This window comes from Gopherus flavomarginatus, chromosome 12, assembly GCF_025201925.1.
Source record: "Gopherus flavomarginatus isolate rGopFla2 chromosome 12, rGopFla2.mat.asm, whole genome shotgun sequence".
Taxonomy (NCBI): domain Eukaryota; kingdom Metazoa; phylum Chordata; order Testudines; family Testudinidae; genus Gopherus; species Gopherus flavomarginatus.
Window position 1 is genome coordinate 52,428,002 of NC_066628.1, and position 16,506 is coordinate 52,444,507.

Sequence of the window (16,506 nt, forward strand, 5' to 3'; positions counted from 1 at the left end):
CTTTTTGTGCCGATGACTATCAAATATACAAACCTGTGGACCCCTTTACTGCCTCCTTCCTGGCAATCTTCTTTCCCTGTCTTGAAGTATATTTGAGATTAAATCACCCCTTCACATCTAAATATCTGAGGCCATGTCTACACTACAGGGGGGACTGTTGTGGCCTAATTACAGTTCTGTAACTATGCCGGCATAACTCGGTAGTGTAGATGCAGCCTACAGTGATTGAAGGGAATTTTCTGTCATTATAGGAACATCACTTCCCTGAGCGATGGAAACATTTTGCCACCAATCTAGCTGCGTCTGCGCTGGGGGTTAGGTCAGCATAGCTACAGTGCTTAGTGGGGTGGATTCTTCACATCCCTGAATGATGTAGTTATGTTGACCTACATTTTAAGTGTAAACCAGGCCTGAGAAAGAAGTGCATCTCTTTGGGGGGAGAGGAGAAGCAGCACCTTCTGTGGCTGCTTCTCTGCTGTCCAAAACTTGTGCTCCTACCTTGACTCTAAAGTCCCTATTTTCCCTCATCTCCTCTGCCTGCAAACTGCCTGTGACCAGCTCTGCAACACTGCTGGTATATGCCCTGCCTCACTGAAGTTCTTAGTCATGTCTTCATCTCTCACCTTGGCTATTGCAGCTGCCTTCTCTATGGCCTCCTCAAGTCCTTGCTCTCTAGAATAAATGAAATAATGCTGTTGTCCGTGTTATATGTCAGGTACCAAGACCCAACTGCATCACTTTCCTCCGTAGATTGATTATTATTTGTGACTCCTTTCTGCTAGGTGCTGTACATAGTAAGAAACATTCCCTGCTCCAAAGAGAATACAATCTAAATTGTAATAGATACCCTAAGCTAAACAAAGGTGGGGAAAAATGAAAAATTATTGTTGCCAGTTACAGAGATGGGGAACTGGTGGATGGGGAGATTGACTTGCCCAGAGTTACAAAGAAAATCAACTTTTCTGATTCCTTTGTCTTTATCTCAAAATCCGGATGAGGAATTAGCTTTTCTTTGTTTTTTTTTAAAAACCCTTCATGGATTTGCATTTAACGGGATAGTGGACATGTTGGGCCAAATTCTGCTTTGATTGACCTTGTGGAGTTATTCTGGATTTACACTGGTGTAAGTACAGTAGAAAGTGGCTCCCTGATCTTACCTAGTGCTGTTCTACTCCATGGGTTTCAGAGAGGTTGAGTTGTCATACAGACCGCTGCACTTTTACTTTTACTTTTCTTGCAGGGAGTGTATGGAGCAGCACGGTGAATTCTCTCCAGTCTGTATTTACATGCGAGATGAGGTAAGTCAGCAAACTCTTCTCAAATGTCTCTCTTTCTCTGTTTCTGAAAATAAGGAAAACCCAGCACTGCTTTCCAGCCTGGAAAATGTTCCCTCTCCCAGCTTTCTTGAGGGGAAGTGGAAGAGCTTTGGCCTTTTCAAAGCCTGATGTGTGTGTGTGTGTGTATGGAAAAAAAGCCCTATTGGAACATAACCCTGAACCATTCAGGCCTCTGAGTGCATAAAATGTTCTCAGTGACCTGTTTGTGGGTTTTTTTTCAACTTCTCTTAAAGTTCAAGAGTCACAACAGTGGTTTAACTTCAGTAAATATTTTCTTTTCTCCATGTTTTGATCTCTTGAGCATTACTATTTTTGTTTAATATTTTGTGAGAGAGTATTTTGGAGTCTGCCTTCCCCAGCTGTCCCCTTTATCGCCTTCTGAACTCTATGGACAGATCCTTCTTATTCTGGGAGTGGGTCAGAGAGGGGAGGGACATGGATGGAATCTGATTTCAGAGTGTAGAGGTGTTGCCTTTAAACCCACCTCTGGGGTGGAACTGGCCCTGAAAAGAACTCCTTAGCTATGGCCATGTATGTCTAGTTAACTTGGCAGCTAGAACACTTAAGAATACTACAAAGCATTTGAGTAAGTTTGGTAAGAGCTGTGAAGGTGGGTGTTGTGGTGGGAAGCTTTGGCTCCACCTGCAGAAGGGGTGCCTGTGAGCTGTCCACTAGATGGCACAGTGCTGACCTTGCTATGCATTTGTTTCTGGGCAAAGTCTCCTTGGCTGCCTCCTCTGGTAAGTACAAGCCCTAAGTCTCTGCATCTGTTCTTGTTGCAGATAGCAGGGAAAGCTGCCCTGGAGAGAACAACACTGAAATCACTTGGTCTGACTGGAGGCAATGCCATCATCAGGTTGGGAGGAGCAAAGTGCACTTCCTGTTTGGGCACTTTCCTCTTCTTCCCTCATAATTTTTCACTCTAGTGGTAAATTTGTTTTGTTTCAAGTACCAAAAAATGCACGAAAAAAAAAGTTCAAAGAGATGAACATCGTGGCATTCAGTAATTATTGTATTTGCCTGTTTATCTGAAACTGCTGCCCAGATGTGCTTCCCACAGCTGCAGATCCTGGCACTGACCAGATGTGCAGATTAAAGGAGCCTTTGCAGAGTTGTTTTTTTCTCTTGAGTGAAACAAACAATTCAAAACTAAAGTCCCTCTGACTAAGGAAAGGACAAAACCTGCGACTGCATCTTCACTACTTTGGATTTCAGGCATATTAAACTCACAGGGCCTGCCATGCCTCTTGCTGGCTAGAATTTGGGAGGTCTTATTCTGTGTCTACTAGCCAATCCACCTGCTCAATGTACTGGTGGCTGTATAGACGATTTGTTGCTGTTTTCTTGGAGGGGGCGGGGTTCGCCCGGGGATTGGGTCATTCTCAGGTTCTTTAGAACTGACTTCAGAGTAACGAAAACTTATTTTCTGTGGTCATCCCATGGAGGTACCATATGGGGGTTTGTGCTTTTGTGACCAGCAGTCTCCTTTGTGTCCAGGGCATTTTGGGGGGAAGAGGGAGGAAGGACAATTCTTTCAGTCAATGATTTTGCTTTTACTACTTTCTGTGGTGTCTCATTTTCAGGGTTGTCATGAAGAAATGTGGCTCCTCTGGCCAAGAGGAGGCTGTGGGCATGGTGGCCCCATTTAGCAAGCTGCCAGTGAGCCCAGTCTCTACTGAAGGAGCAGTAGATATGCCATTACCTCACACAAGCATGTTCTCAAAGGACTTGGACCCCAGAGATGTGGCCTTCTCTTTAAAAAACTGCACAGACAAGCAGGACTTGATTAAAGTATCCCAGGCCAGCTTGGGGGAATTGTGGCCTCCCTCAGGTCCTGCGCCTGCCCCATTTTTCCCTTTCTTTGGAGATGGACAGCGTCTGGGGGGGACCCCTGTAGCTGCAGACTTTCCAGTGTCAGATATGCTATCTTCAAAGCTGCCAACATCTCTCTCCAGTCCTGGAGGCCCTTCTAAGCCAAAGAAGTCTAAGACCAGCCGAGAACAGCTAAAGGAGCAAGAGCAGGTAAGGGGAGCTTTGCTTTCTTTGGGTGTCTGGGGTAGAGGGGCTTTACTCTCATCCTCCCTTGCTCGAAATTAGGCTTCTAACAAGAGAGAGAAAACATGTCTGTTTTTAGTATTTTCTGTCCTGTAATCCTAGGACTTGAGCCACTGGGTTTGTGGCTTCTAATATTAAGGATTTTGTGTTGCTGGGGGGTTGTTGCTTTTTGGATTGCTTGAGTGATGTTCCAGAGGTAGATGAGTGGTGGGGATTTAGGAACTTGCACTCTGTCCAATGGACAGAGGAATTAGACTAGGTTTTGAAACGTGTTGTCTCCTGGACAAATGGCAGGCAGCACGGCTGAGTTAGAAGCATTAAAAAAAGAACTGTTTTCTATAGTGCCAGTCATGCCAAGTACATGACACACACTCTGCAGCGCTAAGTGCAGTAGCCAGATGCTGTGCCTGCCTCCAGGCATGGGGCACTGAGCACTCTCCCACCGCTACTCAGTCTGTAGTTTTGCCAAAGGAAAGATAGGATTTAACTGGCCAGATTTGTACTCCCCCCCCCCCCCCCCCCCCCCCCCCGATATGCTTGTTACTTTGTGGAGGCTCCGTTACCTTCTGCATGATTAGAAATATACCCCTGTGGGTGGTGTCCTGGGAGAATGGATGGCCTTATCAGATCTGTTGCAGCCTGACCCAGTGCCTCTCTGTGTGGACACCAATCTGTTGTGAGTGGACCTAGATCCTGGTTGCATGTGCTTCTAACCCAGTGGGGTCTGAGTAGAGTCTAGTAGCTGTTTCTAGTTCAGGGTTTCTAGGGAGGACTCCCCTGGATCAAACCATTTGTCTGAGCCTTCTGTAGGATATGAAACTCTCCAATCCAGCTGTCCTAGTCCTCAAAATCAGTGCCTTGTACCGCCTTTCTCTCCAGGCTGATTAGTTGCTTACATATGCTCCCCCAGATTTCCACTTAGCGGCTGGGACTCTGGCTTCTAGTTTAACACCTTCTGGGGTACCGTGGCAAGAAAGCAAGGGACACAGGCTTGGCAAAGAAATTTCTTAACCACAGTCACTTTACTCTTAAAAAGAACTAGAGAGTTGCACATCTTTGAAAAATAACAAAAGTCTTGAGATGCCTTCTCCCAAGTCTGATCTCACCCCTTCTGTGAGTTCAAGCTTCTGTGTGTTTCAGGCAAGCCAGAATGCTTTCTGCCTTCTCTTTCCACCTAGTCCTGCTTGCATGTCACCGTGTTTGTCCCCCTGCTTAGAAGAGCATTCCCCCCACCCAAATACAGTCTCTCTCCCTTTAGCCATGTGCCCATATTGACAAACAAACTGCATTATTTACAGGCCATGCGGGTGCCCCTGTGTAGAAAATCCATTGTTTCATGGGCCAGCAGTTGAGACACCAAAGCTGATGGCTTCTGAGTGATGGTCCTTCAATGAGATGTCTGACATTTTGGGGTGCAGTCTATACAAATGAGGGGGCTGTCATCACTGCCCTGCAAACTTGGGTGCCTTACAAGACTTTGCTATTGTAACTTCCAACTTGGGTCACTCACAGGCAGCCTGCAGGTAAAACCAAAAGTGTCTTTGTAAAGCCATAGCACTTGTCCAGCAACTCTGAAGCCAGCAGCCACCCTCTGGCTTCCAGCAACTTTGGTTACCACATGTAGGGTGACTCCAGCACACTCCTAGTCTCAGATTTCCCCTCAAAACATGTGTTCTGCACTATCCAGTCCTCTCCTGGACAGTCCAGATAGATGAGGTCCATTGCACCTCTAAGGGGATCGAGGTACCAGCAGCTTGCCACCTTAAATGGAATTACCCACACAGTTCACAGTGCTGGATTAGTTTTGATAAAAGAATAAAACAAGTTCTTCTTCGAGTGGTTGCTCATATCCATTCCAGTTAGGTGTGTGCGTGCCGCGTGCACGTTCGTCGGAGAAACTTTTACCCTAGCAACCCAGGCGGGTCGGCTGGGCGCCCCCTGGAGTGGCGCCGCTATGACACCCAATATATATCCCAGCCGACCCGGCCACCCTTCAGTTCCTTCTTACCGCCCGTGTCGGTCGTTGGAACTGTGGAGAGCGGCCTCGCTGACCTCCACACTCCCTAGCAGCTCATTTTCTCCTTATCGTGTTATACCGTAGTTGTAGTTAATTGGTGTGTGTGTGTGTGTGTGTGTATATGTGTATATATATGTATATATGTGTGTATATATATGTATATATGTGTGTATATATATGTATATATGTGTGTATATATATGTATATATGTGTGTATATATATGTATATATATAGTTAGACAGTCAGTTAGTTAGTGTTAATAGTGTAGTGATTAGTTATAGTTTGAAGGGATCGGGGATCACCCCCTTCCCCGCACCCAGAGCCGGAGCTCATGCCCGGCTCATCGGGTTTCAAGTAGTGCTCGGCTTGTCACAAGCCTATGCTGGTTGGAGACCCCCATGACTCCTGCTTAAAGTGCCTTGGGGAGTCACACTTATCGGCTAAGTGCTCGATTTGCAAGTCTTTCAAGCCGAGAACCAAGAAGGAGCGAGCCATTAGATTAAGACAGCTCCTTATGGAAGCAGCCCTGACACCTCCACCCTCGGCACCGAGCACAAGCCAGCCGGTAAGCAAGGGCACCGCCATGGCACCGAGCGCTGCCTCCAAGGACTCACGGCACCAGCCTCCGCCGGCGCCGAAACCGGCTCCAAGCTGCTCCCTCTCCCCGAAGTTGAAGACGGCGAAGGCACAAATCATCCCACCAACATCCACATCGCAGCCAGAGCCTGCGCCAAAGACGGACCGCCTGGCACCGATACCTGCCGCGGCACCGCCTAAGCCAGCACCGTTGACTCCGACGCCACGAGGGCCGTCGAGTCCGGCACCTGGCGGCTCCCCGGTGCCCACCGTGGCCCACCGTGGTAGAGCCTGCTTTGCCATCTACCCCGGAGACGTTTGCCGCAGCGAAGGATCTGATTGCGCTCACCGATGCGCCACCGCCCTTACCCCTGGCACCACCGGTGCGGGTACTGCATTCAATTGGCAAACCGGCCCTGACCAGACCAGCTTCGGTCAGCATAGCAGACTGGCACCGATCCAGATCGCGGTCCCGCGGACGCTCTACATCGAGACGTCGCTCACACTCTTGACGGCGATCTCGGTCGCGGCACCAGTCAGACTCCCGGCACCGGCACTCACCCCGGCACCGATCACCTCGGTACCGCTCACGCTCCCGGCACTGGTCAGGCTCCCGGCAACGGTCGACATCTCGAGCGTCAACCCGGTACTCACGGTACCGCTCCAGCTCACGGCACTGCGGCGGGTACTGCACCTCCAGGAGCAGGTCGAGACAGAGAGACTCGAGATCTCGGTCGACCTCCTGGCACCGAGCCGGTCGCAGGTCCCGGTCTCGCTCTTGGCACCATCACCAATACCGACACCGGTCACCACAACCCAGAGGTGTAAGGTCTGTCGGAACCTCGGCTCCAACTTTCGCTGCTCCACCATGGCCGTCCAGAGGCACGTCGGCGTCCTCCCAGGTGGGTAGCTACTACGACCGGGACCAGGATCCCAAAGTACCACTGGGAGTGTTCCAGGAACCCCGCCTGCAGGACGTGGGATCTCAACAGTGGGGTTTTTGGACACCCTGGGCATACAATCAGACCCGGGGTGGCCCCCTGCCCCAGACCCGTTCTGCCACCTCAGAACATCGGGTACCGGAGGCCACGGTTTCCCGCCCCCCTGCGGTTGAGTCGGAAAAACAACTGCCACCAGACTCCCTGGGTCAACTTGAGCAGGAATCGGTCCAGGAGCAGGAGATCACACAGGATGCCCTCATCCCCGGAGTATCCTCCTCCTCCTCCTCGCCAGATGAGGCCTTGGCTGGGTCTTCAGCGTCAGGGCCCCCACCGATAGACCTCAGGGCCCACCAGGACCTCCTCCGCAGAGTGGCCCTTAACATCAGCTACCTGTGGAGGAGGTCCCAGAGGTTGAGGACCCGGTAGTGAGCATCCTCTCTGCGGACGCGCCTACCCGAGTAGCCCTCCCATTCATCAAGACTATCCAGTCCACCGCCAATAACCTTTGGCAATCTCCAGCCTCCATTCCACCGACGGCTAAGGGAGTGGAAAGAAAGTACATGGTACCCTCTCGGGGGTACGAGTACCTGTACGTCCACCCTCCTCCCTAGTTGTTCAGTCTGTCAATGACAGGGAACGGTATGGCCAGCAGGCACCGGCCCCCAAATCCAAGGAGGCTAGGCAGATGGACCTCCTGGGTCGCAAGGTGTACTCAGCTGCGGCCTTGCAACTCCGTGTGGCCAACCAACAGGCCCTGTTGGGCCGGTATAACTACAATATGTGGGCGGAGGTGGGCAAGTTCTCCGAGCTTCTACCCCAGGACTCATGCCCGGAATTTAATGCGTTCCTGGAGGAGGGTAAGAAGGTGGCCAGGACCTCTCTACAGGCCTCCCTCGACGCGGCCGACTCAGCAGCCAGAACCTTGGCCTCGGGAATCATCATGAGGCGCATTTCCTGGCTTCAGGCCTCCACCCTACCCCCGGAACTGCAATATACCGTCCAGGACTTACCCTTTGACGGGAAGGGTTTGTTCTCGGACAAAACGGATTCCAAACTGCAAAACCTGAAGGACAACCGAGTCATCATACGCTCTCTGGGGATGCATACACCTTCCACCCAGCGTAGGCCCTTCAGGCCCCAAGCACGCCGCCCATACTTCCCACCCCGCCAGAGGCAGGACTTCAGTAGACGGCGTGGCCGGGGGGGACGGCAGACGCCAGACCAGCTCCCAGGGAGGCCAAAACCAAGGGCCCTCCAAGGCACCACCGGGCCCCAAGTCCGGCTTTTGAAGGTGCGCCCGGGGACGGCGTACCAGCCTCAAGACAGGATCCTTCCCCTACCTTCTCCAACCGCCTCTCCCACTTCCTCCCGGCGTGGTCCCAGTTAACTTCAGACCGTTGGGTGCTGTGCACAGTGAAGCAAGGATACCACCTACAATTTGCTTCCTCACCCCCTTCCCGCCCCCCTTCCCAGTCCCTCTTCAGGGACCCCTCTCACGAGCAAACCCTCCTGCAGGAGATTCGTTCTCTCCTCGCAGCAGGAGCTATAGAGGAGGTACCTCTAGACGAGAGAGGAAAGGGATTCTACTCCCGATATTTTCTGATTCCCAAGTCTAAGGGAGGTCTCAGACCCATCCTGGACCTGCGGGGCCTCAACAAATGGATGCTCAAGTTGAAGTTCCGCATGATCTCCTTGGGAACCATTATCCCATCCCTGGATCCTGGAGACTGGTATGCCGCCCTCGATATGAAGGATGCGTACTTCCATATTGCCATCTTTCCACCGCACAGGAAGTACCTTCGTTTCACGGTCAGACCTGAGCACTTCCAATTCGCAGTCCTACCCTTCGGCCTCTCCACGGCCCCGAGGGTGTTTACCAAGTGCATGGCCGTCGTGGCCGCCCACCTCCGTCGGCGGCAAATCCACGTGTTTCCGTGCCTCGACGACTGGCTCCTAAAGGGGTCCTCCCAGTCGCAGGTGTGGCAACATGTCGAGGTGGTTACGGACCTCTTCTCCCAGCTAGGACTGCTTCTCAATGCCGAGAAATCCACCCTGGTCCCCACACAGAGGTTGGACTTCATAGCGCGACCCTGGACTCTACTCAAGCCAGGGCTTACTTACCTCAGCCCCGCTTCCAGACTATTGTCTTGATCATACGGAGCTTGCAGGCCTCCACAATCACCCCAGCTTGCACCTGTCTCGCACTACTGGGGCATATGGCCGCATGTACTTATGTGACAAAGTATGCCAGGCTCCGAATGAGACCCTTCCAAACGTGGCTTCATTTGGTATTCCGCCCGGGCAAGGACCACCTAGACGTATTGGTGACAGTCCCCTCCGGCCCCCTCCGCTCCCTTGACTGGTGGCTGACCCATCCCTAGTATGCGCGGGGATGCTGTTCCACCCACAGCCACCGTCGATGACTCTAACAACCGATGCATCATCCCTGGGGTGGGGGGCCCACCTAGGGGACCTACGTACCCAGGGCCTATGGTCGTCCCAAGAGTTGTCACTCCACATAAATGTCCGGGAGTTGAGGGCAGTCCGCCTCGCGTGCCAGGCGTTCCAACAACACCTGCACGGCCGTTGTGTTTCTGTATTCACGGACAACACAACGGCCATGTACTACATCAACAAACAAGGGGGAACCCGTTCGTCTCCCCTATGTCAGGAAGCAATTCGACTCTGGGACTTCTGCATAGCCCAGTCGATAGATCTTGTGGCATCCTTCCTCCCAGGGATCAGGAACACACTGGCGGACAGACTCAGCCGATCCTTCCTTTGCCACGAATGGTCGATCAGGCCAGATGTCATCCATTCCCTCTTCCAGAAGTGGGGATTTCCCCACATAGACCTCTTCGCGACCAAGTCCAGCAGGAAGTGCCAGGAGTTTTGCTCCTTTCAAGGTCTCTCTCCCGGGTCGATCACGGACGCATTCCTCCTGCCATGGACCCACCACCTATTGTATGCCTTCCTGCCGTTTCCTCTGGTGCACAAAGTCCTGTTGAAACTCCGCAGGGACAAAGCGCATCTAATCCTGATCGCACCTGCGTGGCCCAGACAGCATTGGTTCACTGCCTTGCTGGATCTGTCTGTGGACCACCCAATCCCCCTCCCTCTCCACCCGGACCTGATCACACAGGATCACGGCAGGCTCCGTCACCCGGACCTACGAGCCCTCCACCTCACGGCGTGGCTCCTGCATGGCTGAACGCGGCAGAGTTGAGCTGCTCTGCACCAGTTCAGCATATCCTTCTTAGCAGCAGGAAGCCTTCCACCCGCTCAACGTACACGGCCAAGTGGAAGCGCTTCTCTTACTGGTGTGCTACTCAGGGTGTGACCCCTTCGGAGGCTCCGATTCCCAGGGTCCTAGACTACTTCTGGTACCTTAAGCAGCAGGGCCTAGCGACATCCTCCTTGAAGGTACACTTAGCGGCCATATCTGCCTTCCGACCAGGAGAAGGTGGCCGCTCCGTATTCTCCAACCCCCTAGTCGCTAGATTCGTTAAAGGCTTGGAGCGTCTCTACCCCCCCGTACGCCGCCCTGCTCCTACCTGGGACCTTAACTTGGTCCTAAACAGGCTCACTGGCAACTTGCTTGCTCCTGTACCTGTCATGGAAGACGGCCTTCCTTGTGCCCATTACATCGGCCAGGTGGGTCTCCGAGCTGAGAGCTCTCACAGTGGACCCGCCCTACACTGTTTTCCATAAAGACCAGGTACACCTGCGACCCCACCCGGCGTTCCTCCCTAAGGTTGTGTCTGCCTTCCATACCAACCAGGACATCTTCCTCCCGGACTTCTTCCCGAAGCCCCACTCTTCTTGGAGGGAACAGCAGCTACACTCCTTAGATGAACACAGGGCACTCGCTTTCTACATTGAGCGAACAAAGCCGTTTTAGAAGTCTCCTCAACTGTTTGTGGCGGTCACAGAACGGATCAGGGGTCTACCAATCTCCTCCCAGAGGATTTCCTCCTGGGTGACTGCATGCATTCGCGCATGCTACGATCTAGCTCGTGTCCCCTCTGGCCACCTCACGGCACATTCCACGAGAGCTCAGGCGTCGTCGGCAGCCTTCCTGGCGCACGTGCCTATCCAGGAGATATGCCGTGCAGCGACCTGGTCATCGGTCCACACATTCACTGCACACTATGCACTAGTCTGACAATCAAGAGATGATGCGGCCTTTGGTGTAGCAGTTCTAAATACCGCCACATCTCGCTCCGACCCCTCCGCCTAGGTAAGGCTTGGGAATCACCTAACTGCAATGGATATGAGCAATCACTCAAAGAAGAAAAGACGGTTACTCACCTTTGTAACTGTTGTTCTTCGAGATGTGTTGCTTATATCCATTCCAAACCCACCCTTCTTCCCCACTGTCGGAGTAGCCGGCAAGAAGGAACTGAAGGGTCGCCGGGTCGGCTGGGATATATATTGGGCGCCATAGCGGCGCCACTCCAGGGGGCGCCCAGCCAACCCGCCAGGGTTGCTAGGGTAAAAGTTTCTCCGAACGTGCACGCGGCGCGCACACACCTAACTGGAATGGATATGAGCAACACATCTCGAAGAACAACAGTTACAAAGGTGAGTAACCGTCTTTTCATTTCACTACAAAGAGAGAGGTTTTAAGTGGGTAGAAGTAGTAAGACATTGAAGTCAGAAATGGTTACAAGAAAAAGAAAGATAAAATACTTCCTAATACTAAACTTAACAAACTAAACTTGATTCAAGGTGAAATTCTTACCACAGGTTTTCAGTAGCATTGCTGATCAAGTTTCAGGTCAGGATCTACTCCCAAGGTCCAATGGCTGTTTCTTTTGTCTTCGTAGGTGAAAAGAGAGAGATGAAGAGGGAAAGAGAACGTGGGGTGTTTTTGCCCCTCACTTTTATAGTTCAGTCACCCTTTGAAATGCATGTTCCTGAGTGTGACCCCTAGATAAAGTTCTTTCCAGCTGAGAGCAAGGAAACATGGAGTTGAGTGTAAGAAGGAGGCGTCTTGTAGTTTTTTTCCTCACCCGTGTATGCTGAAATTCAGATTTTCTTTCTTTTTTTCTTCACTCCCTTGCTGTCTGAGGACTGTGTTTACCACTTACATGCAGATTGAGGTAAAACATACTCCCTTTGTTTAAGACAGGCCTGGTTGACCAGTTATATCTAATGGGGGCTACATGATTTTGAACATGTGCCTTTAACATCACCGTGGGGGGATTTCATAACTTGACACATAAGGTTGCTACATACATTTCCCCATGATATTAACCAGCAAGTTATTAATTTTCAGATGATACTTTACAAGGCATATTTTGTACAAAGATGATTACAACAGTGTGTAGCATGTGAAGAGGGGAACATTCCATCAGTGTCAAAAACTTTTCTTGGGGAGGCAGGCTAGCTGGAATGTAATTCAATAATCTTACCTTGGGCAAAGTTAAATGTGTTCAGTGCATAATACAAAATGGAGATTACAAGACAAAATGGAGGTCACAATTTGATAAAGACTTCCCCTGCTGTCATTGGGTCCACTCTCCAGAAGCTGGGAATGATAGTCTGTCAGGGGTTACTTCCCAAACCCAGGGGCTGGCTTTTTTTAACCCTTCACAGAATCCCCTTCTCTGTTCTTTCCTTTTGAATGCCACCTGCTATGAAATCCTTGAGGTTTGAGTTTTACCTTTGTACTCAGACCTGACCCAGTCAAGAAATTAAACAAATAAAATCTTAGAAGTTGCATGAAAAATGTCTGGTGAGGTTCAGAGAGCCTGGCTTCATGAGAGCTCAACAGGGTGGAGCGTGTCTCCATGATCTCCTCCTTGGCAGGTTTCTCTGTGGGTGCTCCCCATTGTTGAGAGAGGTTCACTGCCTAGAAACAGAAGCCAGACCCTGTAAGGATTCCTGAGCCCCAAATAGTGTAGCAGACGGGTGCTTTTCCAGTTAAATTATGACTATTCATGCATGCTCCAGACTGCTGGTCCTTGGAATTGAACCCCTCAGAGGGAGGGGTTTGAGCCTGAAGAGCTGGACAATGTGCCTGCTGCCTGCCCAGGCTGAGCTTGTCTCCCTCTGGCTGTTGTTCCCGCTATATGGGAGTCAGGAGTGGGGAGCGAACTCTCATTCCTCAGTAGGAATATGGCTGAAGAATCAGAAGGGCTGGTGTCATCCTTCATCTCTATGTGCTGGTGTAGGGCCAAACCTAGCTCCCCTTTCATGTCTTGCCTGTAGCTATATGGAACACTGTTCTGCAGCCTGGGTTTAAACAGGCTTGGAGAGCTGACTGGGACTCTGACCACACACAGCGGAGGACTCTAGTTTATGTTCTAGCCTCCCAAGTCTTATCTCCACTGGAATTGTAGTGCTGTTTTACCCAGTTAGAGCCAGCCTCCCACTCCCAGTTTGTGAGAGCTGCCTTGGGAGCAGGTGCTGCTGGAGGTTTCTGCCCTCACGTTCAACAGAATGCGACTTTGACTGATGCTTTCATGCCCTTTGATCTCGGGTGCCTTTGCTGCTGATTGATTAAGCTGAGCTTCCACCTCCACTCCTACCCTTCTCTGCCCTTCTCACTCCCAGCAGCAGCACAGAATGTAGGGCCAGCCACATGGCATCTGCTTTTTGTCCCTTTTCAGACCTGAGGAAAAAACCCAAAACAAATCAAATTTTTTTTTTTAAACATCAAAGGTCCATTTTAGTAAAAGAATCTTCCCATTAATGCTGTGCCTGTGTGTGGCGTTTGGATTGAAATGAAGAGACTGGATAAAATCTGTGCGGGTGTCTCTCCATTTCTGGGCTAAGAATGGTTTGCAGACCAGCCGCATGCTAGCTTTGATGTCAAAACGTTAATTATTAGAAGGTAGCTTTACTCCAAATTCCCCTGGAGATAGAGCTCACTGCAGTGGGGAGAGGAGCTGGGTCTGGCTACCACTTTGCTTTGAAGTCAGAAGGAGCTTTTAGAGCTTCACTCCACTGCTCCCTTTTTCAGAGCCAAAGTGATGACCTCAAACCAATAGGCATTATTGCTGACATTGGGTGTCTTGTATAGACATACTGAGGCCTGATGGATGGCTCCATCATATTGATCGGAAGTGCCTAAAAACTCAACTTTGGGCAGGAAATATTGGAGACCATGACCAGGAACTGGTGTTGCAGAGTTTTATCATCTCCCTGATTTACAATGCCTTTGCTCTAAGCTTCCCGGAAGGAGCTGCTGCTGGAGAAAGGTACAATGTGCCCTTCCCATTAATTATCTCAATAGAGAGCGGAACTTCCTAGTGTCAACTAACGAGTGTTTCCCTCTGCCATGACTTCCTGTTCAGAGAAATCTGGACTAAACTGTGAGGTGGAGGTGGGGTGAGGATAGCAGGATTGAGCACAGTTGATGGGATTAGGATGTAGCTGGCAGTCTCCTCTGTATGGGCAGCCTTAGCTTGTTGCTCCCTGAGCGCCCTCATTGCCTGTGAGAACACATAGGTGCCCCTGGCTCTGAGAAGCTAAGGGGCATGAGTCTGTGGGGAGACTTTATCCACAGCAGGTGCTCTGAGATCAGGCTTTTGGACCTCCTACAGAGGGACGTGTTTATGCCATTTACTCTGTCCCCTTGTTGGGTGACGCTGCTCACAGGAGTGGGGGTTGGAAGGTAGCTTTCAGACTCTTCTCATACTTAAGATTATTAGTTGCCAATTGAGATAATTTCTGACCCAAACTTGAGATGGAAGCAACCGGACTCAGAAAGGCCCATGGAATATAGGGAATGAATATCAATGGGACAAGAAGCAGCAAATGGCAGCTGCTGCCCTTTGGGTAAAACATAGACTGGGTGAAGTGACAGAAACAGATTGGCCCTTCCAGCTCATAGGTACTGTTTGTGTGGATGGGTAGCGATGGAGTGGAAGGGGGCACAGATGATACCACAGAGGAAGCTACCTAGATGAAGTATTATTATTCAGTAGCAGTCTCTCTTCAGGCTGTATCATCTATTGCAAAATGGTCACCTCGGTGGTAGGCCCGTGTGTACAAGATGTGCTGCTCTCCATGTTTCTGTCATCGGAACTGGTGCAACTGTAGGGACTGGATGGCAGGAGCTCTGCAGGGGCACAGGCTCCTAACTTGTGTGCTGCTGCCCTACAGATCCATCCACGGCAATTCTCTCTAAAGCTGAGAGCTGTCAGTGTCCTGTTGGGGTCTGGCTTAAAGGTCAAGTGGGTGGGAATTCTTGTTCTGTTTGCATTGGGTTTTTTTGCAGACCCCTTGGACAGGTTTGGAATTTCTTATCTCTAGTGTAAGTTGAATATTCTACAGAGAGAAATGTTACACTATTTCAGTCACTAACTCAGAGGCTTGTTTCTGTACTCGTGCTCAGAATTTGTTTCAGATATTCAGCATTCAGTGCTGTTGAAAAGAATCAGAGGGGTAGCCGTATTAGTCTGGATCTGTAAAAGCAGCAAAGAATCCTGTGGCACCTTATAGACTGACAGACGTTTTGGAGCATGAGCTTTCGTGGGTGAATACCCACTTCTTCAGATACATGTGGTGGAAATTTCCAGGGGCAGTATATATATGCTAGCAAGCAAGCTAGAGATAACGAGGTAACTTCAATCAGGGAGGATGAGGCCCTGTTCTAGCAGTTGAGGTGTGAAAACCAAGAGAGGAGAAACTGGTTCTGTAGTTGACAAGCCATTCACAGTCTTTGTTCAGTCCTGATCTGATGGTGTCAAATTTGCAGATGAACTGAAGCTCAGCAGTTTCTCTTTGAAGTCTGGTCCTGAAGTTTTTTTGCTGCAGGATGGCCACCTTAAGGTCTGCAATAGTGTGGCCAGGGAGGTTGAAGTGCTCCCCTACAGGTTTTTGTATATTGCCATTCCTAATGTCTGATTTGTGTCCATTTATCCTTTTCCGTAGAGACTGTCCAGTTTGGCCGATGTACATAGCAGAGGGGCATTGCTGGCATATGATGGCGTATATTACATTGGTGGATGTGCAGGTGAATGAACCAGTGATGGTGTGGCTGATCTGGTTAGGTCCTGTGATGGTGTCGCTGGTGTAGATATGTGGGCAGAGTTGGCATCGAGGTTTGTTGCATGGATTGGTTCCTGAGCTAGAGTTATTATGGTGCGGTGTGCAGTTACTGGTGAGAATATGTTTCAGGTTGGCAGGTTGTCTGTGGGCAAGGACTGGCCTGCCACCCAAGGCCTGTGAAAGTGTGGGATCATTGTCCGGGATGGGTTGTAGATCCCTGATGATGCGTTGGAGGGGTTTTAGCTGGGGGCTGTATGTGATGGCCAGTGGAGTCCTGTTGGTTTCTTTCTTGGGTTTGTCTTGCAGTAGGAGGCTTCTGGGTACACGTCTGGCTCTGTTGATCTGTTTCCTTATTTCCTCGTGCGGCTATTGTAGTTTTGAGAATGCTTGGTGGAGATTTTGTAGGTGTTGGTCTCTGTCTGAGGGGTTAGAGCAGATGCGGTTGTACCTCAGTGCTTGGCTGTAGACAATGGATCGTGTGATGTGTCCGGGATGGAAGCTGGAGGCATGAGGGTAGGCATAGAGGTCGGTAGGTTTTCGATATAGGGTGGTGTTAATGTGACCATCACTTATTTG

The 16,506-nt window shown here is 50.5% G+C and overlaps 1 protein-coding gene across 1 annotated transcript in view; it reads left to right on the forward strand.

Moving 5' to 3' along the window:
• The window catches only part of ASPSCR1 (ASPSCR1 tether for SLC2A4, UBX domain containing), a 93,317-nt gene that overhangs the window by 27,164 nt on the left and 49,647 nt on the right, over nucleotides 1–16,506 (forward strand). The window contains exons 5-7 of the mRNA XM_050920092.1: nucleotides 1,241–1,298; nucleotides 2,120–2,193; nucleotides 2,921–3,359. Coding sequence (XP_050776049.1) covers nucleotides 1,241–1,298; nucleotides 2,120–2,193; nucleotides 2,921–3,359 — 571 coding nt within the window. The remainder of the gene's footprint in view (nucleotides 1–1,240; nucleotides 1,299–2,119; nucleotides 2,194–2,920; nucleotides 3,360–16,506) is intronic.